General features: G+C 36.4%; 1 protein-coding gene across 1 annotated transcript; it reads left to right on the top strand.

Moving 5' to 3' along the window:
• The first annotated feature begins 5,244 nt into the window (after nt 1–5,244).
• On the top strand, nt 5,245–7,372 carry LOC145555900 (15.7 kDa heat shock protein, peroxisomal-like). Its single transcript, XM_081617615.1, has 2 exons — nt 5,245–5,657; nt 6,946–7,372. Exons 1-2 carry the CDS (start codon nt 5,519–5,521, stop codon nt 7,227–7,229), a joined length of 423 nt encoding a protein of 140 aa, XP_081473741.1. The 5' UTR covers nt 5,245–5,518; the 3' UTR covers nt 7,230–7,372.
• Nucleotides 7,373–26,396: the final 19,024 nt, after the last annotated feature.

The following is a 26,396-nucleotide window of genomic DNA, read 5'->3' as shown; positions in this document are numbered from 1 at the left end:
TACAACATATTATGCTCAATGTTTGGTTGTAATTGTTGCTTTTGAACCTTTTGTTTGTAACATTTTCAAGGTTATGGTTTAAGAATATTATGCGTTAGGTTAGATGCTTTAGTTGTTCAAGTAAATCTTAAAACTATGGCCTAAATTCGTAAGACTTTATTAAAAAAAAAAAAAAACATTTATTTTAAACACATAATGTAAAACAGTAATCGTCCACAACTAAAGTAATCGTTGTTCCACCCAAACACTGCCAAGTTTTAGCTACACTTGTCATAATTACGTACACATGTGATAAATGGATATTGCCATTCCTAAACACAAGCTGAAAAAAGCTAACTCGAAATGGCTAGCCATTCCGCGCGCAACGCGCGCGTTAGCTGCCCTAGTATAATTAAAAGTATTTTTCATGTATGTGAGAATCCCTTCCTCAACCAATTAACCCAAATGATCAACATCTTCTGTTTGGAACAAATGTATTTACTGTTATATCTTCTAGTGAAGGTATTTACCTTTTACAGTACCACTGATTTCTGGTTATCCTGACTTCCCGAGGCTTTAAATTTTTAACCAGCAACCAAAAGAAAAAAAAAGGCTATTTCACGATGGTCTAAAAACTGTTGCTGAAAATAGAATAACCATTGTTAAAAAAAAAAAAAAAAAACTGCCAACAATGACCTACGGTCGTAATTTGGCCACTTTGTAGTAGACTAGTACTCTAGTAGTATAGGTCCTCTAACATGAAGGGAAACTAGATGTTAAAATTTATAATTTAGGCTCCGTTTGTTTTAATGGATACACATTATCTCATAAAATCAATTATCTTATAGAGTATTTTCATGATTTGGTTGATAAAGTATTGAAAACCGTTTTCGTCCAAATTGGTATAAAAATTAGCACTCTTGTGATATACAAGTACGTAGTATTTTGTATACAAGCTATCATATGCAACATACTTTTTTTTTTTTTTTTGGACAAAGAGAGTACTAATAATGAAAAGCGTGATTACAACCTAAACTAAGGAAAGAAAGCAGAATTACACGATAGAACATTGGGGTTGGACCATATGACTTCTTACGTTTAAGAAACCAAGTGTACTCGGTGGGACATGATGCTATTCGTTTAGAGCCACTTAACCTGCAAAACAAAGAGTTAGTAAAACATGCTGGAGACCTATTTTGCAAAGTGGCATATTTCCTTCTAAACCTGGGATGGGAAGACGAGACAAAACCCAACAATATTTCAGAGGAGGAAGTGCTTGGGTGAACGGGAGTCTACAGAGGGGAAGAATCAAGGCGAAACTGGTAGGAGTATCGGCGCAGCTTCACATGATGACTCGTGACCTGCCATACCTGTGGACGGATCTTCTTGCATCAAATCTGGAGTTGTTTCACACCTATCATGCCCTTTCACAGGGGGTGACTAAACTCCATTGGTGGAGAAACTTTTTGAGTTCCACCACTATCCATCTTTTTTAAAGGATTGGCTACTCGGATGGTAATGAAATTCTTTTGGCGAGAACAAAAGTATTGTACTGTTCACCCCTTGGAAATCGCTCCATATATTGTTGGAGTGAGACACAAATAGGAATCATTTTGCTTTCGGCTTGAGAACCAAAAACTTGACCCTGTCAGATTCGGGTTTTTTGTTTTTAAAGTGCCCATCAAAACACAATTGTTTTAATAACGTTGGGCCTAAAATCTTGGTTGGTAGGGTTGACTTTACCCTCCAAATCCAAAGAATTGCCACTAACTTCCTTTTCCATTTTGGTGTCGTCTTTCACACCTGAACACCTACGAACATGACTATCTTCACGACCATCTCCTTCCTTCCTTTTCCCTTTTTTTTTTTCCTAACTTCCTAATATTATCTTCCTTCCCACAACAAACATAATCTCTAAACTTCTCATCTTTCCTTGTTACTGCTAGTGCCTCATCAACAACATTCGGAGACCAACCCAATAAGGATATCACCTCCTTTAATTTTTGCTGGGACTCACTTTTATTGGGATCTATTTTAAGGGCTTGTGCAGGGTCCATGAAAGCTAAGGTTGGTTTATTGAGCCCTAACACGGCAATCGCCCTTCTATAGTAAGCTTTCATATTAGTAGTATCAAAACACAAAACCGCTGAACATAATTGACCCACTCTATCACAATCTTTTACCTTGATGAAGCAAACACCCAAGTTCAAATTAAGGGACACATCAGTGCCCGAAAACATCAATTTATCCTCTTCACTACAGACTGAAGCAAAAGACAACAATTTAAGGGCAAGAGAGTATTTTGCAATAGCAGACCCCATTTGATTTTGCTTGTAGAACATGTTTCCCTCATCCTTTAACAAAATTGAGAATTCCAAAAGGATTTTCCAATTTCCCAACTAAAAATTATAACTCATGAGAAGAGACATCCTTCTCTTCAACATGGGAAATACACAACATACCCCTTAGTTCCTCAAAACTAGCCATAAAGACTGAAACAAAACTAAATCACTAGGCTTCCTTTAATTACACAAAACTAAAACCATACCAGACATACGAGAATCCGGCGACCAAAGGAAAGCAGAAAGCTAAATCACTAGGCTTCCTTTAATTACACAAAACAAAAACCATACCAGACAAACGAGATTCCGGCGACCAAAGGAACCCAAATATTATTGCCACCACCACCGAGGGGAACCCTGTAATCTTCACCAACAAACCCGAAAAAAAAAATTAAAGGGAGATAGATGGAAGGACTGAGCTTGCCGGCGACGGCTGGGCGAGCCGCGCCAGTCGCCGGCGAGCAGAGGCTGGGTAAAAAGGGGGACGGTGGAAGCGGTGAAGGGATAGGGACGAGGGCTAGAGAGAGAAAGAAGAGCAGATATATGAAACATACTTGTATTAGTATAAAAGTTAATAAACGGTGAAAATTTGGTATACAAGTTAGTAAGTGGCGACCTTTATCCCTTTTTCCTTGTCAAAGTGTGTATTGTATCCGTGATTAATTTTGTTTTTGTAACTTTTATCTATCATTTTTCTTATTTTTTCTATGCTTTAAATATTGATTAAATATTTCTAGAACTCCATTAAAAGCAAATAAAAGCCAAATTAAAAAAGTAATTAAGGAAAAAAAGAAGAAATGAAATAAAATAGAGGACGAAAATTTCATAACTATGCAAAAGAATTGTTCAAGAATTGCACGATTAAGGGTATGTTCTCATTGACTAAAATAAACTGAATTGAACTGCAGCTGAACTTATTAGAGCTGAACTAAACTAAACTGAATATTTTATGAGATAAGGAAATTAAGAATTGAAATGAACTGAACTGATTAGAGCTGAACTAAATTCAAGTGAACTGAACTGAAAATCAAATTATTTTCAGTTCAGTTCAATTTAATTCATTTCACCTCTAATAAGTTCAGTTCAGTTCAATTCAGTCCAGTTCTTAATTTTCTTTTCTCATAAAATATTTAGTTCAACTCTAATAAGTTCAGTTCAGTTCAATCAATGAGAACAGGCCCTAAGCTTTGATAACACATTTTCAGGATCACATTCAGCTTAAAGTTTTTGCAATATTAACTACTAGCCACTACAAAAAAATAAATTTTGTTCTCAATTTATTACTATTAGGCCCCGTTCTCTTCACCTTAATTTTACTGAACTGAAATTATTTTTACTGAACTGAAATTATTTTTGCTGAACTTAAAATATTTTTACCGAATTTAAATTAATTTTACTGAACTGAAATTATTTTTGCTGAACTGAAATTATTTTTACTGATTTTCTATTATAATTCTTCTTTAAGAAAACTGAATTTTACTGAACTGAACTTATTTTTACTAAACTGAAATTAATTTTACTGAATTGAAATTATTTTTACTTAATATTATTTTTTTAAGGTGAAGAGAACATGGCTTTACTGCATTCGTCCTTAAATGATATATCCTTTTCTAAATATTATTTTAAAAAAAAAGACAAAGTAGTAAAAGTATACGGAAAAGCTAAAAAGATAATTTCATGATACCTACAAATAGTAAAAAAAAAAAAGTGTACATTTATAATCACCTAAAATGAAATAAAGGCAAATTATTTAAGGATGAAGGGAGTATAATTTTATAACTTGTAAATTAAAAAATTAATTCCAACTAAGTTTAAGACATTAAAGCTTAGGCTTTTTCTTCATTAATTACAATTTTCACTTCTAAATAATTCAACATTACTAGAATTGCTAAAACGTGGTGTAAATATGCAAAAAGTCAAAATAGTATGAGTGATTTAAAACCGACGAATAATGCAAAACATGGCTAATACAAAAAAGGAAAATTTGTCTGGAAGGGACTTATATCTTCACTCTTTTGTCTGGAAGGACCTTATATGTTCAAAGTGGTATAAAAGGTCCTTATAAGTATGTTTTGTTGTCTAGAGGGACCTTGACGCCGGATTCCGGTGTTTGACTTTTTTACTCCGGCGTTGACCGGTCACGTGACTTAAAAAAATCACCCTCCCTCTTATTTTTTTCCCTTATCCCTCCAAATCACATTCTCTCTCTTCTGTTCCCCAAAATTTTTCCCCAAATTGTTTCTCTCTCCTAACGAAACAAGCTGACTAAATCAAATCCATTGGATTTCCTTAATTTCCGAAGAAATTCAAGCAAGGAGCGTTTGATTAAGTCCTTTTCGCATCAAGTGAGAACAATTCGTACAATATTTTTCCCCAATCCCATTGTTTTAAGCCTAAGTTTAGTTGTTTGAAAAATTAGGGTTTATAACTCAATTGGTTCTAAAATCATGTTTTTTTGGTTGTTTAAGGATGTTTTCGTCTAAAAGGAAGTTATCAAAGTGCAATTGTGGTGGCTTGTATGGAAAATGAGAAGATAAGGTTGATTGATGAACATGAGAACTTGAAGAACAAGATGATGAGGAGCAAGGAAGGTGTTCATAAAACTTTGATCAGGATTGAAAATTGGGGATTGATGTTGATTTGTGTGATTTTGTTTATTCTTTGTAGTTTGATTGTGGTGAAGTTATGTGTTTCGTGAGGAGAGAGACAATTTGGGGGAAAATTCTGAGCATATAATGTGAATTGGAGGGAAAAGGTGAAAAAAAAGAGGGAGGATGATTTTTTTAAGTCATATGACTGGTCAACGCCGGAGTAAAAAAGTCAAACATCGGAATATGACGTTAAGGTCCCTCTAGACAACAAAACACATTTATAAGGTCTTTTTAGACCACTTGGAACATATAAGGTCTTTCTAGACAAAAGAGTGAAGATATAAGTCCCTTCCAGACAAATTTTCCTACAAAAAAAGGTTGTCTACGGAAGAGTGTGGTAACATACGTAATTCTCTAGAAAGATTTGGAAGCAGCATATGGCCATGCAGAACCTTCTAGGCCATGGTTTATGTTACATCACCTACATAATTATATCATATTACTATATATTTATGTAAAATGGAAAAAAATTCCCATATTAAAGGCAGAGTAGGATAAAGAAGTTTATACAATAAATTTAAAAAAATAAAAAAAATTTAAAATTAAATGGGAAAGGGATTACTTGGCGAGCCATTTAGGAGCATAATATGGAGTCCTCCAATGTATCGTGAATGGTCTGCTTCCACTGCTCTTTTGGACTGGTTTGAATCTCCTAATGCTCATTTCTTCAAAATTAATGTTCCAGGTTTCATTTCTCTTTCTCTTTATTTTATTTTTTAAGCCTCCTTATTTAATTGTTATTTTAATTTCATGTATAAATAATTAACATTGCCCTTAATTTGTTTTTGTCTTATATTCTTAAAAATATTCATCTTTCGTTTTAATTTAAATTTATACGAAGTAAGCTTTATTCCCTGCTTGGTAAAATTTTACATTTAATTTTGATTAAGAAGAAATTTTCTAATTGATTACTAGTACTTTTTATCAATTGGGTATAATTCTTAGGAGTACTAATTAACTTTGCTAAGTTGCTATTAGTACTCTAGTTTTGCAATTCATTGCAATTGTTTTAGACACATTTAGCGTGTTTCGTGCTACTTTGAGTTGATTTGCTACAAATTTTTTCTACACCTACTAAACAGTTTTAATGTTTTATGGGTTGTTTATTGATAAAACATATTTTTTTTTGTATAAAACAAAAACAATCGAGTCTATAAAAGGAATTGTAACAGATAAAGAATGAAGTATTAGAGATTTAATAGTGACATCGCTCCTACTTTAATCTTTAATAATGGCATAATGAGGCTGGGCCGATACAAGATGGGAGATGGCTCAGGCCCCAAAATAAAGGGCTCTGAAAATTGGTGTGTTTATATATATCTACTTTATTTCTCTAGCTATAGCGAACCCGATCCTGCTGAAAATGTGAGCAGCTGCACGAGCACCAATATCCTGAGTCTTAGCGAGCGCCTGAACCCGCTTCAGCAACGCAATAACATCCTTCTCTAATTCCCCCAACGAAGAAAAGGAGAAAGGAAGAAAACCATAGCCAATAGCCCTGCAACGCGCCCCATACTTGTCCCGCTTCCGCTGAGCCGCCGCCGACACAACACGACCAGGAACGAAGTCAGACAACCCCGATTGTGTCAAAGGTGAAGACCCCGTCAAATCAACACATACTTCAAGGTCTCTATCCCAGGAATAAAGCAGCACATCTGCAGGTCGTAGAGCCCCATCGTTTCCTCCAATCAACCCAATGTTAACCTCCTTTCGAGCAGAGATTCCAGACCGAAAACAAATATCAACAAGGGTGTCACGAACAACATTGTGCCGATGTTTATTATTATTATTATTATTATTATTATTATTATTATGTTAGACTTAATTTGGGAATTTTTGTTTTATGACATCTACGAAAATGTCATGTTATATGCATTATTTAGTTATTAGAATTTCTTGTCCATATTCCTTAAAAAACTATCAAAATACAAGTCTTATACATTGCAATATTGATGTAAGTCCATAATGAGCAGGATACAGTAAAGATAACGTAAAATTGGAGGTAGATGAAGATAATGTTCTCCACATAAAAGGGGAAGGAGGAAAAGAGGAGTCGCTGGGCAAAGATATCGTATGGCATGTAGCTGAAAGAGGTGGTAAGAGGAACTTCTACCGGCAAATCGAGCTGCCGGAAAATGCTAAAGTGGATCAGATTAAAGCTCAGGTGGAAAATGGTGTGTTAACTATCGTTGTTCCAAAGGATAATAATCCTAAGCCTTCTAAAGTTCGCACCATCAACATCTCTAGCAAGCTTTGAATGTTAATTGATGTTGTATATGTTTAGCCTTAGCTATAATATTAAGTATAAATTTGTATATCATGTATGATGTATTGTGTGTTGAACTACTAGTTCAAGTCTTCAAATAATAGTAGCAATATCCACATTTAACTATTAATAAACACTCCTCCTTTCTCTCTCCAAAACCTTAGCCTCCATTGTTGGATTTTAAAGGGGCTTCCATCGATTTTAATCGGTGGAAAGCCCCAATCCTTGTTTCTTTATTGTTTTATTTAGGTTTATAATAATGCTTCCTTCTTTTGGGAGGAACTTTTCTCCCTCGAAAGAAAGGATTTCCGATCTCCTTCGAAAGACAAGGGTTTTTCGACCTCCTTCGAAAGACAAGGTTTATCTCTTCTTTTCGAGGGAGAAATTTCTTAGTTTTGAATCCATGGTAGCAGATCTAATGGATTGTCGTGAAATTATTTCGCTGGTGAAAAAGTTATCAAGTTTTCGAATACGAACAGATGAATCAGAAGGAAAACATCCTCACGGCTACAAAGGATCGTTAGATTGTCTCTCCAACAAGGCTGTAATTTTCAGCGATATAAGCGGGAGATACTCCGCAGTGCAAGATCTACTTGACGATCGTAGTTTTTATGAAGGAAAATTCTATTTGATTCAATATCTTATGTATTTGTTAACGTCGAATCTTTATTGTACATGTCGTATGACTTTTAATTAATGAAATATTTTTGCTATTAAAAAAAATAATAATAATAATAGTTTCAATAAACTTTGGTGAAGTTGGCCCATCTATTAACTATTAATAAAACAAAACTTTGCTGATGTCATCACTGTCCATATGTCACTCTCATAATAAAAATTTTCCTGCCTAAATGCATTATGATGTCATCTTCTTCTTCTCCTTCTTCTTCGTCTTTTTTTTTAACTACTTTCTCCGTTTTTTTAATATTGCACCACTTACTTTTTAAGGAAGTTTCACATTTATTGCACCATATCCATTTTAGGAAAAGAAATTTATGTGTTCACACTATACATACCTAATATACACTTGTTTTTCAACCCTTACTTTTATTTTGTGCATACAATCACATGGGCGACTTGGTATTTCTATCTTTCTCTCTCATCTTTTTTTCCACTACCTAAAAATTTGTGCCAAACCCTTATGGTGCAATAATAAAAGAGCGGAGGAAGTATTATATTTAGTAGATTTTGAAATTTGAATAATAGAAGCTTCTATATTACAAATACAACCTATCAATTTATCCTTAAAAAAAAGAAATAATTTTAAGTTGTACACTAATAAATAGACTCCTACATTAAAATATGTATTAGGCAAAGTTGAATAGGTGCATAAATAGACTCCTATCATAATTTTGATTAAAAATCTAAAATTTTCAAAATACATATATTTTGTACAAGGTGCATATTCTTATTTATATTTATCCATTTTTTTAAAAAAAATTACAAATTATAAAAATAAATTTTATACAAACCGTGCATCGCACGGGTTCTAACCTAGTTAGATGAAATATAACGATGTTTTCATAGACTGTTTTATATATGTGGTGGTGGGCCGGGCATGGTGGTAAAGCTAAGGTATGTTGGCTTTAGAAAACTTAGGTGGATCTAGTGAGAAAATTGGTAGGTTCATGCTTACTCCCTACTAAACTACTAGTAGTTGACACTCATGACTGATGCACTTATAAAAAAACGACAGATTTAGAGAATGGATGTTCTTTAAAAAAAATGGAGGGATTATATAAATCTCTTGTTTGCTTAGTTTGTTACATTTGACTTTTGCATAATTATCACATTTCAATTTGATCATAACTTTATACTAAATTATGAAAACAAATGGTAGTTTTTTTTTTTTTTTTTTTTTTTTTTTTTTTTTTTTTTTTTTTTTTTTTAAGTTCTAAAGGACACTACATTTCATCAATTAAAGCCATACGACATCTACAATTGACAATTAAAGCCATACGGTATTTACAATCGACAATTACCGATGATGAAAATGAATTTAACAAAATCAAACAAGAATTAATCGGGGAAAATAAGAATCCAAATGCATAAATATAACAATTCGGCGCATTCTCGATTCGTTGTCTCATTCAACTTTTTGAGTGGATCCGTCATCGTTTCACAATTTTGTGAGGAAGTAAATTCTTGTGCTGATTTCGTAACTCGAATCTGAGCCATAATCAATCGTAGCCCCGCACAACCTGAGACCATATTAAACACAAATAAAACCTTGTCTTTCAAAGGAGTTCGAAACACCTTGTCTTTCGAAGGAGATCAAAAAATCCTTATTTTATGTATTTCAGTAGTTTTTAATAGTTTTTAGCTTATTTTCTTAATTTATTTAAATTCTCTTATTTTCTATATTTATATTTTAAGTTTTTAGTTCTTGTTATATAATAGTAAAACAAAATATGATGGGTGACATTTATGTCACTCTTAGGAAGTAGTTGATGAGTGACATTTATGTCACGCTTAGGGTAGTGTTTATGCTTTATTTTAGCTTGTCTTGAGGTGATTTGTAGTTGTTTTCTTCAAATAATGCGTTCATACATGTCTCGATGTGTTTTGGATGAAATCGCGTATATGCTTCCCTTTATTACGTGTTTTCACCGTTGCTTATACCTTATTGTTTCCCTTGATGCTTGTGCTTAGGTATTTGAAGTCTTGGATTGCAAAGAAGAGGACAAGTAAGCACGAGAGTAGAATCGAAGAAGTAAGGTGCGAGGGAGCGCAAAATGTGCACGAGAGCGCGACCATAGTGCGCGGTCGCGCAACCCTGTCAGAACCCGCGCAGAAGGATGTAAATTTCAGAATCGAGGCAGAGAGATTTGCGCGGGTTGTGCGCGGGCGCACACTCCCTTGCGCGGGCGCACACCTAAGGCGCGCGGGCGCACAACTCAGCCAGCAAGCCCCAACCCACGAAGGCGCGGGCGCGCAGCCTCCTCGCGCGGGAGCACACTCTCTTGCGCGAGCGCACAGATACCTACCTTGCGCAGGCGCACAGCTACCTTGCGCGGGCGCACAACGAGCCCTGTTCAGCGTTTTTGCGCGTATCTATTTATATTCGAGGCTTTTTTTTTGTATGGGACTTCTGGATATTATTAGATCTTTTTCTTAATTAGTTGAGGAGAGCTTCTCTCTCTTAGGGTTTTAGAGAGAGAAAGTAGATTATTGCTCAATTTTCTTCATTGTATTCAACTTTGCTCAAGTTTAATCTTTAATCAAGCAAGACTTCAAGTTTTCATCTTTCATTAGCTTATTTTCTTAATGTAACACCTTAGAAATTCCTTTCTTTTAAAATACCTGTTTTGCCCTGTTTAAAAATTTAAATAGAAATATCTAAGATATTACCGCCACCGTGAAAACGGCTAAGACAACCATCAAAGACACACAGCGGAAGACTAATTTCAAAACCGTACCATTCAAAACAAGTCAACTTGAAAAGCCAACCAACGAAAGTAAAGTCAAAACCAAAGTCAAACGAAGTAAAATAAAACCATCCTACAACTTGGAACCATTGTAGGCCCTTATTAAAACCAAACCAACTTTAAAACTTTTGCGTTAGTCATGCATGATAATAATATCATAAATAATTAAAGCATTAAACACATCATATACTTATAGAAACTAGCATGATTCGCTCTTCACTCATGCCCATTCATGAATATGCTTCATCACCTGAAAACCTCCTCTCTACTTGTCCCCACTACTCGCCATTAGAAAATGGGTCGTCGTAGGGCCAAAGTAAAGACATGGCCAAACACACAAACACACACAATCAACAAAGCTGAGTACATAAGCGTAATTAAACACACTAACATGCTTTCACCTATCAACACACACTTACCTCATTGCACCTGTTTACAAGCACACACAACAATCAACAAGACACATTAACTAGACACTAAATAATTCATTTAGCGTTGATTACGCATCGAACGGGTTTCCAACTATACATCCCCCAAATAAATTGAGGTTAACTGACACGGGAGCTAACCGTGCCAGCGACAAAACCACTCAAAGGTGGCGGAATTCCTGCGCAAAATAATAAATAAAAAGGAATGTACAGCGTCCTGTACTCCATTAGAAGTTATGGTTAAGTATAAAACCCCATAACTCCCCCCATTGTTCATACTCAAGGTATATACGTTCCAAGAGTTTTGGTGCGTAATCTCTTTCACTTTACGTTGTTTATATGTTATTGGACTTGGTGATGACTCTCAAAGCATAATAAATTAATCAACCATAATTATTCAATCAACCAAACATACCAATTTAATTCTTGAATAATTAGTGACCACATATTATTTAATGTTGAACCCTTTTTAATTCTACCTCAGTGTCAAAGACACCTTAAACGCATAAAGCGCCAAAATCCTATCCCTCGGTGTTAAAAACACCTTAAGTGCACAAAGACACCAACATACAATTTATCCCTTGTGTAAATAGACACTTATATAGCTCCTTCCTCATGCTTAAAGCATCAATAAAAATTATTTGAACTATAATAAAATTCCTTTTCAATATTCCAAACATAATTAAACATGTAGTTTAATTAATCATGCATTCTAACATGCCATAAATAAAAGTGTGGTTCAAACACAACATGCCCAAAATATAATTTTCTAATCCATAAACCATCACAAATAATTCATGCTTCACAATTCAATCACCAACACCATTAATTCACAATTCCATACATAAACCTTAGCATGATACTACTTGTAATTGATTGAAATCAAGCCTAGCATGATTCTACATCATCAAAATATGTTAAGTACGCGAATGTACCTCAAATAAGCTCTTAAAATAACCGAGTACTCTACAACAATTCTCGAACCAAGTCTCCTACATAAAGGAACAATAATACTATATTAATTACCCTTGTATACACAATTTTCAGCAACTTAAACTCACTTTAAATAACTTATAATAATCTGAAAATTATTTAAAAACCCCTAATTAAACTCCTTTTTAATGGATAATCACACCCTTTTATTAAAAATCACAATTATACTATTTTAAATAAAATTCCAACATTTTAAACTAATCAAAATCCTTTAAAACTTCATCAAAATACATCTTTATACTTAAATTATCCATAGAAACATTAAATTATCTCTTACCCTTTAAACTCAAGGATAAAATTTAAAGCATAAAAAAAAAACTTCGTTAAAAATCAAAAACTGCTCGAAAATCATATTTAAAGGCTGAATTTGGCCACAAGAGGGTGGTGCTCACTACCAAAGGTAGTGATGCTTTCTTAAAACGTTGTTTACACACGAAAAACACTACTATTTTTTTTTTTTATTTTTATTTTTATTTTTTTATATCAAAATCGGAGGAGTTCATAACCTGATCGAGATTAAAACGGGATTAATATTAACGAACGAAAATCTAATAATTAAAACATGAATTTACGTGTTCAAAATAATCTGGAATTAAGTTAAACTAATAAGTAGTTATAATAACCAAAATTTCAAAACATCATTACTATAAAAGCCCTAAATCAATTATTCATAAAAACCCTAAAATCATGATTTTCAATAATTAAAAACCCTAGGTTATAAAATTTACAAAATCTGAAAATTATAAATTTTAATCATCAAAATACAATTTGATACTAATTAAATTAATTTCAAACAATAAAATCAAAACCCATAAATCAATAATTATAATTACACAAATTAATAAAACAAAGGAGAGAGAAAATAAGACTAACCTTTTTGTGTGGGAAATTTTTTGGGGATTCATTGGGAATTTATAGAGTAGAGAGTGTAGGGTTAAATTTGGGCTTATAAAAATGTGGGCTTGAGTTATGGGATAGGGCTTAAGTTATGGGTTTTGGAATGAGTTATTCCAATAAGAGTACGTAGGAATAATTTACATTGCCCAATAATTAATAAACGTTTGGCCCAAAACATATTTTACTTTTATAAAACTTTATATTTAAAATACTTTAACCCTTTAAAATATTTAATTAAAATACTTGAGACCTTGACAATACATTTTATTAATACTTAAATACTTTATAAAAATACATAAAAATACGGGGTATTACACTTAATTTGTTTAAATTCTCTTATTTTCTATGTTTATATTTTAAGTTTTTAGTTCTTGTTATATAATAGTAAAACAAAATATGATGAGTGACAATTATGTCACTCTTAGGAAGTAGTTGATGAGTGACATTTAAGTCATGCTTAGGGTAGTGTTTATGCTTTATTTTAGCTTGTCTTGAGGTGTTTTGTAGTTGTTTTGTTCAAATCATGCGTTCATACATGTCTCGATGTGTTTTGGATGAAATCGCGTATATGCTTAAATGCTTCCCTTTATTGCGTGTTTTCACCGTTGCCTATACCTTATTTCTTCCCTTGGTGCTTGTGCTTAAGTATTTGAAGTCTTGGATTGCAGAGAAGAGGACAAGTAAGCACGAGAGTAGAATCGAAGAAGCAAGGTGCGAGGGAGCGCAAAATGTGCGCGAGAGCGCGACCATAGTGCACAGTCGCGCAACCCTGTCAGAACCCGCGCAGAAGGATGTAAATTTCAGAATCGAGGCAGAGAGATTTGCGCGGGTTGTGTGCGACCTGTGCGCGGGCGCACACCTAAGGCGTGCGGGCGCACAACTCAGCCAGCAAGCCCCAACCCACGAAGGTGCGGGCGCGCAGCCGCCTCACGCGGGCGCATTCTTTCTTGCGCGGGCGCACAAATACCTTGCGCAGGCGCACAGCTACCGTGCGCGGGCGCACAACGAGCCCTGTTCAGCGTTTTTGCGCGTATCTATTTATATTCGAGGCTTGTTTTTGTACGGGACTTCTGGATATTATTAGATCTTTTTCTTAATTAGTTGAGGAGAGCTTCTCTCTCTTAGGGTGAGATTAGATAATTTTAGAGAGAGAAAGTAGATTATTGCTCAATTTTCTTTATTGTATTCAACTTTGCTCAAGTTTAATCTTTTATCAAGCAAGACTTCAAGTTTTCATCTTTCATTAATCCTTTCTTGAGTATTCTCTAATCCTTTCTTTTACCTTTATTTATTTGTTTTATTGTTTCTTATTTTTGTTAATATTATTAGTTCATCTAGTTATTATTGATTTCATTGTTTTTAATCATGTTTTGTTTTGAGTTTCTTGAGTTTGTTTCTAGTTTTGATATTATGTTTAATCTCCCTTCTTTAGGCTAATCTTTTAGCTAGGGGAAGGGGGTGGAAAATATGAGTTGATATTGGATAAATGATGATGGTTGGATTGAACTCATGCCATAAATTGATGAAAGACATGATTTTTGATAGCTTGAGATTATTGTTGCACTCTATTTGATGTTTTCTAGTTTAAATGCATGAAAGCAATTTGAACTAGATTAAGATTATCTCTATTTTAATGATTGCATGAGAATGAGTTATTAAAGTGGAGTTTTTATGGATTGTGTTTCTTTATTCTCATGATTTGATTGTAACTAATAGGATGCATGAGAATCATCCTTATTAGTGTAGACCTCTTTCATTGATTTGCCTAGACTATTGCATGAGAATGAATTGTTTAGGTAGAATCTTGTGTTCTTTGGCATGTGTTTCATTATAATCATTATTATTCCCCTCTTTCTAATCATATTTGACACCCCCGTATCACTAGCGTCATTTTCCCTTCATTTTAATCATCATTTTCTTGCTTATTTGTAGTTTTCGTGTTCTTTACTTAACAAAACCAACAAAAACAATCCCCTTTTTACTCTTGCATTAATGAATATTGGTGTTGAATTAGTGTGCTTCCCTAGTGGTTCGACCCTTTACTTGCCACTAACTAGTTTGGTGTAAGTTTAGGTATTATAAATGATTAATTTGATTAGGGTAGCAGCTTAACGACCTATTTAACCCGTGATCAGAATGCATTGTAACAAAAGCCAAAAGTATATAATGAATTATGGGGCTGACCTTTTGTCGATACGAGATTATGCACCAGCTGTTCCCTCTTCCAAGATCCTTCAACATGTTCTTCAGATGCCACACAAAGAAGCACCAATTGTTTGTATCTTCTCCAGATACAATCGCCCATGCAAAAGGGTACAACTCATTGTTGGCATCTAAAGCTACTGCAGAAAACAACACACCCCCATAATTTCCCTTAAGGTGTGCACCATCTACCCCTATCAAGCTTCTACAGGCCTTTAAACCATCGAGAACTCCTTTAAAACTAATGAAAATGCTCTTGAAAACCAATGGTTTTTCAGGCTCTTGTAACTGAACCCAAGCACAAAATGCAAATGACCCAGGATTGGTTGACTTGATCATCTCACAATACTTGGGTAAAAAAGCATAAGACTCATCATGAGAGCCATGAATTTAATCCAATGCCTTATGCTTAACCCTGTATAGTGTGCTTATAGCCATCAAAACACCAAATCTTTGAAATAGAATGACATTTAAAGATTTGGCAGAAACATCATTATTAATCCAGATATCTTCAATCAAGACTCTTGATGCCCATGAAGCACTAACTGAAAGGAATGGTGTCCTTCGAACAAGTGTATTATTAATGTATAATTAATATTACAACTTAATCTAGACTGAACCCTTCGGGTCACACCCAAGCAATTAACAAATCGAATCGACGAATTAATTCGGAAGAAATTAATGAGTCACCCGAGTATTAAATATTTAGACGTCAGAAATTCGAGCTTAGAGCGTCAAAACTGAGCGTCGGAAGTCGAGTAAAAAATAATAAAAGACGAGACAACAAAATTAGTAATAAATGAACAATGACCAAAATACCCCTAGCATCAGGATGCTAGGGGATTAGGCAAGCTAGCAGCTCGCACCATGTGCGAGGCTTGCTAGCAAGCTACGGCCATCAAGAACCCGCACATAATGCGTGGCTTGTTGGCGAGCTGCAGCTAGCAGCCCGCACATGTGCGAGGCGTGCTAGCAGCAGCCTTCGGTAACAGCAGCCCGCACATGTGTGCGTGGGCGTGCTGGCCGAATTGGCTGGCAGCAAGCAGCCCGCATGTGCGGGGCTTGGCTGGGCCGGGTAGTTAGGGCCGTGGTCATTGGGGAAGCATGTGAGAAAGGCTTCAAGTGTGAGGGACAAGTGGCACAAGGAGAGGAAGGAGTGGGGAGCAAGTATGGTCCCCTCCTCTCCAAGTGGTCCTCACTTCCCTTTGCATGTATTAATGACACTTGTAGATTTATTACTAGTTTGCTTATTTATTTTATTTTAACTTTAAAATAAATTGTGGAATTTCATGCTCCCACATTGATGGGATAGAAATTTCTACTCTCACTCTTCCTTATAAATACAAACCTTGGGTTTTTGGGAAGAGTGCTTGATTAGGAGTTCAATAGAGCATTGCATTTGCAAAAACTCTTAAACTCATATAATACTCGGGTTTTGGTCGGACCTCGCTAACCTCGAGGTAACGGACCTAAAAGTCGGTAGTTGTTTCACGGGTGGATCTCCGTCGGAGGCTCTCGTGTTTTTGGGGGCTAAGCTTACAAGTAAGAGCCCAATTTGTGGGACGAAGCACGCGACAAAGGTATATTTCCTATTTTGCCCTTTTGTGTTTATTTTATGCATTAGTGATATTATTTATTGCTAGCGTGATCCTTGGCTTGGGTTTTTTCCGCGGTGAGTGGGACTCACCAAACCCTAACAGCGGTATCGGAGCCTCGCTCATTTATTTTTAATTATCATATTTTTCAAGGTATTTTTATGGCTTAATTTTTCTTGTTTTAAGTTGCTAATTAGATTAGTACGTAGCTCGTATTATCCATTTTAACCTCGTATTAGAGCTGACTACAGCTCCCGAACCCAGATTTCGACCCAAAATTAGTGAATTTTGGGTGGAAAAGGCGTTTTGGAAATGGTTTTACCCTTTTAGAGCTCGGTTTTTAGCCAAAAAGACCAGAAATGCATTTTTTGAGGGGTTTTTTTTGTTTTTACGAAAAATATTAAGTCTTTCTAACCTTGAAAATTAATTGCATATTTATGGTGGTTATGTAATTGGTTCAATACATATTTTATATGTAACTTTAAACCTCTTTAGGCATGATTACTTGGTGGTAATTTGTGTTTGAAAGCTTGGTTTTGATTTTTCACATAATTGCGAATTAATTGCATTAAGTGTAAAATTTTTGTTTTTGAGGCTTCTAAAGTGCTAAAGATTCAATCTTTTTTTTGGAAGGTAAGAAAGTATATTGATCAAAGAAGCTGTACAGAAAAATAGTGTACAATCCTGGCCAGTAGGAACCTAAAGCTACGTAAGCCTTGACAACAAAGGCAAACAAACATCAAGGTTTGAAGTTCAGCTTTACCACCTTCAAGGAAGGGTTTAAAGCAGAAACAAAAAAAAACCAAAAACAAGTCAAAGAGATCCCTGGTACCTTCTAGGAAGGGCTCAGGGAAAACTAGACCTGCAAAAACAAAAGAACTTACACCCAACTCCCCATACAACCAGACTAAACATCAAACAAGCAATAAAAAACAGCTAGATACAAGACTTGAGGTGCTGCAGCCACTTACAGTCTTCAATCTTCCAAGTATGATTGATCATTTGCTGGCATCTAATCATCACTTCTCTCTTAACACCTTTTGAGAGCAAATCTGGCCTTAGAACAACTTTATACCAAAAAGCATGGTTTCTAGCCATCCAGATATTATACACAATAGCAGACAAGCAAGCCATGATCATCTTTTGCTGGATACAGTTTTTACCTCTCATTTTCCAGTTCTTCCAGCTGTTAAGAGACTACAAAAGGGAACTAGGGAAGCCAAGCTGTAGGCGTCGTTCGAAGTGCGCCTACGTTAAAGCATGTGGTGAATATGCTTGGCAATCATAGGAAGTGGAAATTGACATTACGATTAGGGACAAAGCAAAGTAGGGAGCCGCCAACAAGTTTGTAAGGAACTTGTAAACCGTTCACGGATCATAAAAAGGCAACCACAATAAGGGACAACAATAGGCAACAACGATTGACCCGTGAAGGTTACACCCCATTCATAATCCATGAGATTACTAACTCCATATGGTTCGGAACCACGAAAGGAGGATCGGGGATGATGGTACAAAGTGAGTCATGGAGTCACATTCGCTTGTATTGGCCTCTACTCGATTCTTATAGTGAAAAGTGATTCCTGCGATCTCAAAGGCATACAAACAAAGATTCAATTTACTCCAAACTATTATTAAGCTAAATTGGTTGAATATTAATGCAACATATAATTCTAAAATATTAGTGATCACTTGATTAAACAACAAGATTAAAAAGGATCCTAAACCGGTTGTCCAAATTATCTTATTAGGCGTGATTTTCAATTACATATTCCCTTTAAACATGCAAAATGGTGATCAATAAATAATAATAGAATAAAAATTAATATTGGAAGCAATTCAACAATAATAGCGTTAGTCAAATTAAATAAAAAATAACCTAATCATGATACTAGCAATAAGAAAATAAAATAAGAGTAATTAAATTAATTACTCACATTCTGCGCGTTCCTTTAAATTGCTACATCATGAATAAACTGTTAGTAACTTCAATAAAAATATAAAGTAAATGGAAATTAAATTAAATTAAAAGTAGAGTTGATTTGGTCCAAACCCTCAGTTATTTGTACCTTTCACGCCTTGGTTTAAGGACGGAACCTCGGGTTAAGTATAGACTCCTTGGAGTGCTTAGGGGAATTGTTATGGAAGAATAAGGAGGATAGAAATTAGGTTAAAGAGGGAGAAGAGAATGATTTTTGGTGTAAGGTGAGAGAGAATGATTATTGGTGCCCCGTACATCAGAAATGAGGGGGTATTTAAAGAGAAAATGTGCTGAGGGAGCACACGGAACCCTAAAATGATAAAAACCCTAAAAAAGTATCCCGTGACACGGCAAACTGAACCGTGACACGGGAAGTCCAACCGTTAGACGACAAACTTTCCCGCGACACGGTACATTTTTAGTGTGACGCGGGAAATTTTCAAAAAACGGGAAAGAAAACGCGTTAAGGGTTTACGCGGAAAAGACACGGAATGTTCCGTGACACGGCAGTATCCACCGTGACACGGTAAAGTACACCGTGTCACGGTATGGGAGACGCGGAAATTACACGGAAACAGCTCCGTGTCACGGGGAATCCCACCGTCAGACGGTGTAAATTCCCGTGACACGGTGGAAAATGCCGTGGCGCGGGAGTTGTTTAGGTACGAAGAGCGCAAAAAGGACACCGTGTCACGAGGATTCCCACCGTCAGACGGGGAATAGCCCCGCGTCACAGCAAGGGCACCGTGTCACGAGGATTCCCACCGTCAGACGGTGCAATTTCCCGTGACACGGTGGAATTGCACTTTGCGCGGTGATTCCAGGTTTTTACCCGTTTTTAAAACCATCATAACTTTTGATCCGTAACTTGGAATAAGGCATATAATATATCATTGGAAAGCTTATCAAGTCTAATTTCCAAAACAATTGGAATCAAGTCAAAATAGCCGATAGGGACGGAGAATGATTTAAGATGTTCTGCGATCCTAAATCATTCTGTATACGCCGATACCTGCAGAAAAATGTTAGTTCTACAGATAAAAGAGTAAAGGGATAGAATGCTTATCTAACACCAGTGTATTGGTGGCAAATGAGCTTGGTAGGTTCCTATGCTTGAAGGAATCCACCGGATGACGTCTTTTGAAACGCTTTCCATGCCTGAGGAAAGCCGACTGAGGAGTTTGGTAGTTTTCTAAGCCTGAAGAAACCTACCGGATAATACTTTCCATGCTTGAGGAAAGTCGACGTATGAATTTGGTGTCATTCTATGCTTGAAGAAATCCACCGATGATGCTTTCCATGCTTGAGGAAAGCCGACTTGGCGGTTTTCTTTACTTGAAGAAAAATCCACCGATAACGCTTTCCAAGCTTGAGGAAAGCCGACTTGGCGGTTTTCTATACTTGAAGAAAAATCCACCGATAACGCTTTCCAAGCCTGAGGAAAGCCGACTGATGAATATGGTGTCATTCTATGCTTGAAGAATTCCACCGATAATGCCTTCCATGCTTGAGGAAAGCCGATTTGGCGGTTTTCTATACTTGAAGAAAAATCTACCGGATAATACTTTCCATGCTTGAGGAAAGTCGAAAGATGATGAGATTGCAAGTCTTTGTGTATCGAGAACCTTGCGTCATGAAATGACGGTGGTCCGCTTGTCCCCGGACGTGGGCTGTAGATGGCCCGCTTGTCCCCGGACGTAGGCTGTAGATGGTCAGCTTGTCCCCGGACGTGGGCTGTAGATGGTCCACTTGTCCCCGGACGTGGGCTGTAGATAAGACCTGCAAAAATAAATTTGCCAATGGACTCGTATATACTGTGATTGACTTGACCACTAACTTGACCAAGTTTGACTTGATGTGACATGACATGTGTATGACTTGTGAGTGTGTGTGTGTGTGTGTATATGTGTGTGTGCAGACACAAGCTAACGAAGATGCAAAAGCAAAAATTTTCCGTCAATTTTTGTCATGAGTGGAGGGTACCGACTTTCTCCCGAAAAAGAAAGATGTGAAAACTGAACTTTTATTTTCGAACTTCCCTCGATGAGAAAATTTGGAAAAAGTTTTTGAACTTCCCCAAAATAAAATAATGAAAAAGGAAAGAAGTTTTGAACTTCCTCCTTGAGCAAGACGAAATGAATCGTATGGATTGAATTGTTTGTCCTGAAAATAATGTATGCATGATGCATGTTCTTAGGCCAGGAGGCTAAGGACAATTACATCATGTGACACGATAGATGAATGAACTTAAGTCATGGAGCTAAGCATCATATATGGTGTAAAGAAGCGATTTTGAACGTCACTTAGGTCTGGAAGATAAGCACGTATAGTGATTATTGCATAATGAACGTTGCTTAGGTCAAGGAGCTAAGAACGATATGCTTTGTATGATTAAAAATCATTGATATATAAATGTTTCTTAGCACATTATGCGAAACAATGAACATTGCTCAGGTCAGGAAGCTAAGCAAGTATATAATGTTTCTTCTACTGAATGTTGTCTTTAAATATGATGAAACATGCACAGTGTTGAAACAAGATTTCATGATAAAGGGCTCTTAAAGGGAAGGATAATTGATATGGATATGGATGTGTGAGTGAAGTGTGTGAATGTGATACTAAGGCTGGCTGCAAGGGTTATGGCGATGGAAAGAGATGTGAGAAGAGTTAAAGATGATGACTCTTCAGGCTGGGTAAGCTAATGTGATTTGGGTTCAAGCCCCCAAGTCTAGCTCTAAATTGGTAGGGATAAGCATTGGATATTCTTTGACTCGATCATGCATGGATATGAATATGAATGTGGCCGCACCTCGATGTGAGGTTGCCTACGTATCCGTTAGGAATCAGGCCGAACGTAGCTCTAACCGAACTTTGCACAAGTGTATGTACACCTCAAAGAGGTCTTTCAAGGGTTGTAATGTGGTTAAGTTGATGGTTTAAGGAAGAAAGGGTTAAAAGGCTCAAGACCCGAGAGAATCCCCAAGATGTGTAATTTTGAATTTGAAAATTTTAAATTTTGCAAGTTTTTTTTTACCTTTTTTTTTTTTATTTTTTTATTTTTTTTTTTATTTTTTTATTTATTTTTTTATTTATTTTTTATTCTTTTGAATCAATGTAGACAATCTCAGATCATGCGGTCCATCACTCACTTAGCATTCATGTTTCTCAGGCACGGTACCAAGCACTCGATGAGAGACGCAATTTGAGACGTGTTCATATCAAAGACATTGGAATACTTGCCTTTAGCCATTGTTTTATTGTTTCTTTGCTGCTTTCTTTTTTTTTTACTTGCTTTTTGAATGTTATACAATTACACATCTTCCAATCCCAGGGTTAAGTGAATGTGGGTTGAAGAAATGAAGGCCAAACGTTAGACGAGGCTCAAAATGGTTGATGAAGAAATGGAATGTGATTGAACGGTTAACAGGGAATGACATGGTTGCAAAGGTGCCTCAAGTCATTGGTGTACCTTGGGTTTAGTTCGGTAATTGATTTTTTTTTAGAATGAATGAATGAATGAAAAATTCTATGATCGAGATGTAAAGGAAAATTGCTCATTTTATTAATGGAAAAGGTGAACGAAACATATAAAAAAAATTCAAAGTGGAAAACCTATGCTAGACATGAATGGGGGAGTGGAGAAGAATGATAAAGAAAGAAATTATGAAATCTTGCAGGAAAGATCTGTGTGCCTTGTATTCATTACTTCTTGTCGCCTGGAGGGACAGGAAGTTTGTTTGCATCCATTAAGTCTTGAATGACGTCCTTCAAATTCCAACATTGCTCCGTAGTGTGGCCCCTTCCTTGATGGTACTTGCAATAGGCATTGGGATTCCATTTGGAGCTCCTTTCTTCAGGTTTTGGCTCTGGAAATGGCCCAATAGGTGTGATCAAGCCTTGACTGTAAAGGCGATCAAAGGCCGCATCATAAGTTATTCCTAAAGGAGTGTAAGTTCTTTTCTTCTTGGGCAATGGAGTATCAAGAGCTAACACTTCATTGAGATCAACTTGGCTTATATTATTGGTAGTATTTTCGTGCTTAGAAGACGAAGAAGAAGGATGGTCGTTCTTCTTATTTTTCCAAGTGTTATTATTGTTACTACCAGCAGTCTTTATTAGCTCATCCTCGATATTGATGCCGATGTCGTATACAGCTTCGAAAGTGTTCAGTGGAAGAAATTTGAGATGTTCCCTATATTTATGAGTCAGATTTTGAATAAAGAGGCGAACCATCTCTCTTTCTTTGGGAGGATCTACCAAGAGTGAAGTTGTTTCCCTCCACCTGTTCAGGTAAGCGGTGAAGCCATCATTCTCTTTCTGTTTGAGAATGGAGAGTTCATGTTCAGAAGTTTTGGTTTGAATGTTACACTTGTAACGATTCATGAAACTGTCGGTGACATCTTGCCAAGTCGCAGTATGCTTGGCATCTAAGGAATAAAACCATTGTTGGCAAGCATGTTCTAAGGAGAGAGGGAACACCGTAGAGAAGAGTGTTACGTCCAATCCCTTAAGAGCCATGGTTGCAGAGAACGCCTTCAAATGGAATATTGGATTGTAAGTAGGCTTGAACTTTGGAATATCAGCAGTGGAGAACTTTTCAGGGAGTCTGTCCTTCACATCCAAAGGAGTGGGAGGCCGTTCCACATAAGTGAAATCCTCCGAAATCTTACTCATTTGTTCCTTCAGTTTGTCAAGGGTGGAAACAGTGACCTTGTTTTGTTCCATGGTAGTGACCCTAGTGGTAAGGGTTTGCATCATGGAAGACAGTGCCTCGATGGATTTGTTGATGTTCTCAATATCTTCTTTAGTGGCCATTGTAAGGTGATTAGTAATGGAGATGGAAAAGTTTTCTTTGAACGCCTATTAGATCTGAGAGATTGTTGCGGTAATGACTCGAACCGTATTAATCTATCTCTGTTCCTTGACCAAGTACTGTGAAATAAAATAATTCACTTAATTGTTTGACTCATTGCTCAAGAAAGGAAAAGAAGGAAAAAATAGACATTTGAAAACAGGTGAGAAAACTCCACTCATTTTTTTATTATGACGAAAAAAGGGTACATGAACCTAATATACGATCATAAAGGACCTGGTGCACGACTCGAGTTGGAACATAAAGAAAGTGTGTGGACTATACTTGACTCGTGAGTGACTAAGTGATGTCATAAGACTCGTGGTATGATCGTATGGCTAGACATGTGAACAATAACCAAAACGACTGACGCGAGGACCAAATTAACACGGAAGACTAGACTGACGCGGTTTTGTTTTTTTTTTTTTGGAAATCCACCGTGTCACGGTGAAAATTTGCCGTGACACGGTAGAGTTTCCCGTGGCGCAGCAGACTTTTTTTTTTATTTTTTTAATTTTTTTTTTTTATTTTTGCTGCAGGTCCACCGCGCCACGGTGGACTGTGCCGTGGCACGGGACTGTTTACCGCGCCACAGGAAACTCCACCGTGCCACGGTGGATGCTGACGTGGCACGAGATTTTTTTTTTTTTTTTTTTTTTTTTTTTTTTTTTTTTTTTTGCTAATTACTAAGTGAGTACGGTCCATTGGCAATCGTTAGTCATAAAATAATCCACCATAGACAAAGAAAAATCGTTAAGGTTAGGATCAAAACGACCAAACATAAAACACGTAGGCAAAGAATAGTTCGCAACCTAAGGTCAAGTTATATGTTCGACTATGGTCAAGTTTATTTGGTGTCAATAGGGTCCCATGGTTAAGAGTTTAGACGCGTTAGCAAGGCAGCCTCCCTTGAGGGTGTATGCCAACGGGCGGCTCCGCGAGTTCGTGATGAAATCGAACTCGACTCCATGGTTTGGGTGGATTTAATAACTCAGATGAACCCTTATTTCCATGAGCGTTTTTGGGTTGATAGAGCTTAAATCCCCCGGGGCTAAGACGTATGTAGAACACACCCGTTTTTTCAGAAAAATCAAAAGAAGTTGATTGTGAGAAGAGAAAATAAACCACCGGACTGATTTTAGGACTGCCGTGACACGACAAAGTTTCCCGTGCCACGGTACGACACACTGTCAAATGGTGCACTGTACCGTGACACGACAGATATTGCCGTGGCACGGCAGTCAGAAAATCTGACTGGTGCCCTATTTTCCTTCGTACGCAATCAAGTTATTCAATTTTTCCTACGGGACAGACCTAAATGCGACGCTAAAACGTCTATGCAGATGCAAAAATGCCAAATTAATCACAGGAATATTTTTTCAAGAATCTTTCAAGTCTCATCCACTCATCTTAATTAAATATCGATCACTCAAATCGATAAATAATCAAGAATCCTCCCCAGCGGAGTCCCCAAATTGTAGGCGTCGTTCGAAGTGCGCCTACGTTAAAGCATGTGGTGAATATGCTTGGCAATCATAGGAAGTGGAAATTGACATTACGATTAGGGACAAAGCAAAGTAGGGAGCCGCCAACAAGTTTTTAAGGAACTTGTAAACCGTTCACGGATCATAAAAAGGTAACCACGATAAGGGACAACAATAGGCAACAACGATTGACCCGTGAAGGTTACACCCCATTCATAATCCATGAGATTACTAACTCCATATGGTTCGGAACCACGAAAGGAGGATCGGGGATGATGGTACGAAGTGAGTCATGGAGTCACATTCGCCCGTATTGGCCTCTACTCGATTCTTATAGTGAAAAGTGATTCCTGCGATCTCAAAGGCATACAAACAAAGATTCAATTTGCTCCAAACTATTATTAAGCTAAATTGGTTGAATATTAATGCAACATATAATTCTAAAATATTAGTGATCACTTGATTAAACAACAAGATTAAAAAGGATCCTAAACCGATTGTCCAAATTATCTTATTAGGCGTGATTTTCAATTACATATTCCCTTTAAACATGCAAAATGGTGATCAATAAATAATAATAGAATAAAAATTAATATTGGAAGCAATTCAACAATAATAGCGTTAGTCAAATTAAATAAAAAATAACCTAATCATGATACTAGCAATAAGAAAATAAAATAAGAGTAATTAAATTAATTACTCACATTCCGCGCGTTCCTTTAAATTGCTACATCATGAATAAACTGTTAGTAACTTCAATAAAAATATAAAGTAAATGGAAATTAAATTAAATTAAAAGTAGAGTTGATTTGGTCCAAACCCTCAGTTATTTGTACCTTTCACGCCTTGGTTTAAGGACGGAACCTCGGGTTAAGTATAGACTCCTTGGAGTGCTTAGGGGAATTGTTATGGAAGAATAAGGAGGATAGAAATTAGGTTAAAGAGGGAGAAGAGAATGATTTTTGGTGTAAGGTGAGAGAGAATGATTATTGGTGCCCCGTACATCAGAAATGAGGGGGTATTTAAAGAGAAAATGTGCTGAGGGAGCACACGGAACCCTAAAATGATAAAAACCCTAAAAAAGTATCCCGTGACACGGCAAACTGTACCGTGACACGGGAAGTCCAACCGTTAGACGACAAACTTTCCCGCGACACGGTACATTTTTAGTGTGACGCGGGAAATTTTCAAAAAACGGGAAAGAAAACGCGTTAAGGGTTTACGCGGAAAAGACACGGAATGTTCCGTGACACGGCAGTATCCACCATGACACGATAAAGTACACCGTTTCACGATAT

Source organism: Chenopodium album, chromosome 8 (genome assembly GCF_948465745.1).
Source record: "Chenopodium album chromosome 8, dcCheAlbu1.1, whole genome shotgun sequence".
NCBI classification, from domain to species: Eukaryota; Viridiplantae; Streptophyta; class Magnoliopsida; order Caryophyllales; family Amaranthaceae; genus Chenopodium; species Chenopodium album.
The sequence above is the reverse complement of the archived record's forward strand: the minus strand, read 5'-3'. Positions and strand labels throughout refer to the sequence as shown.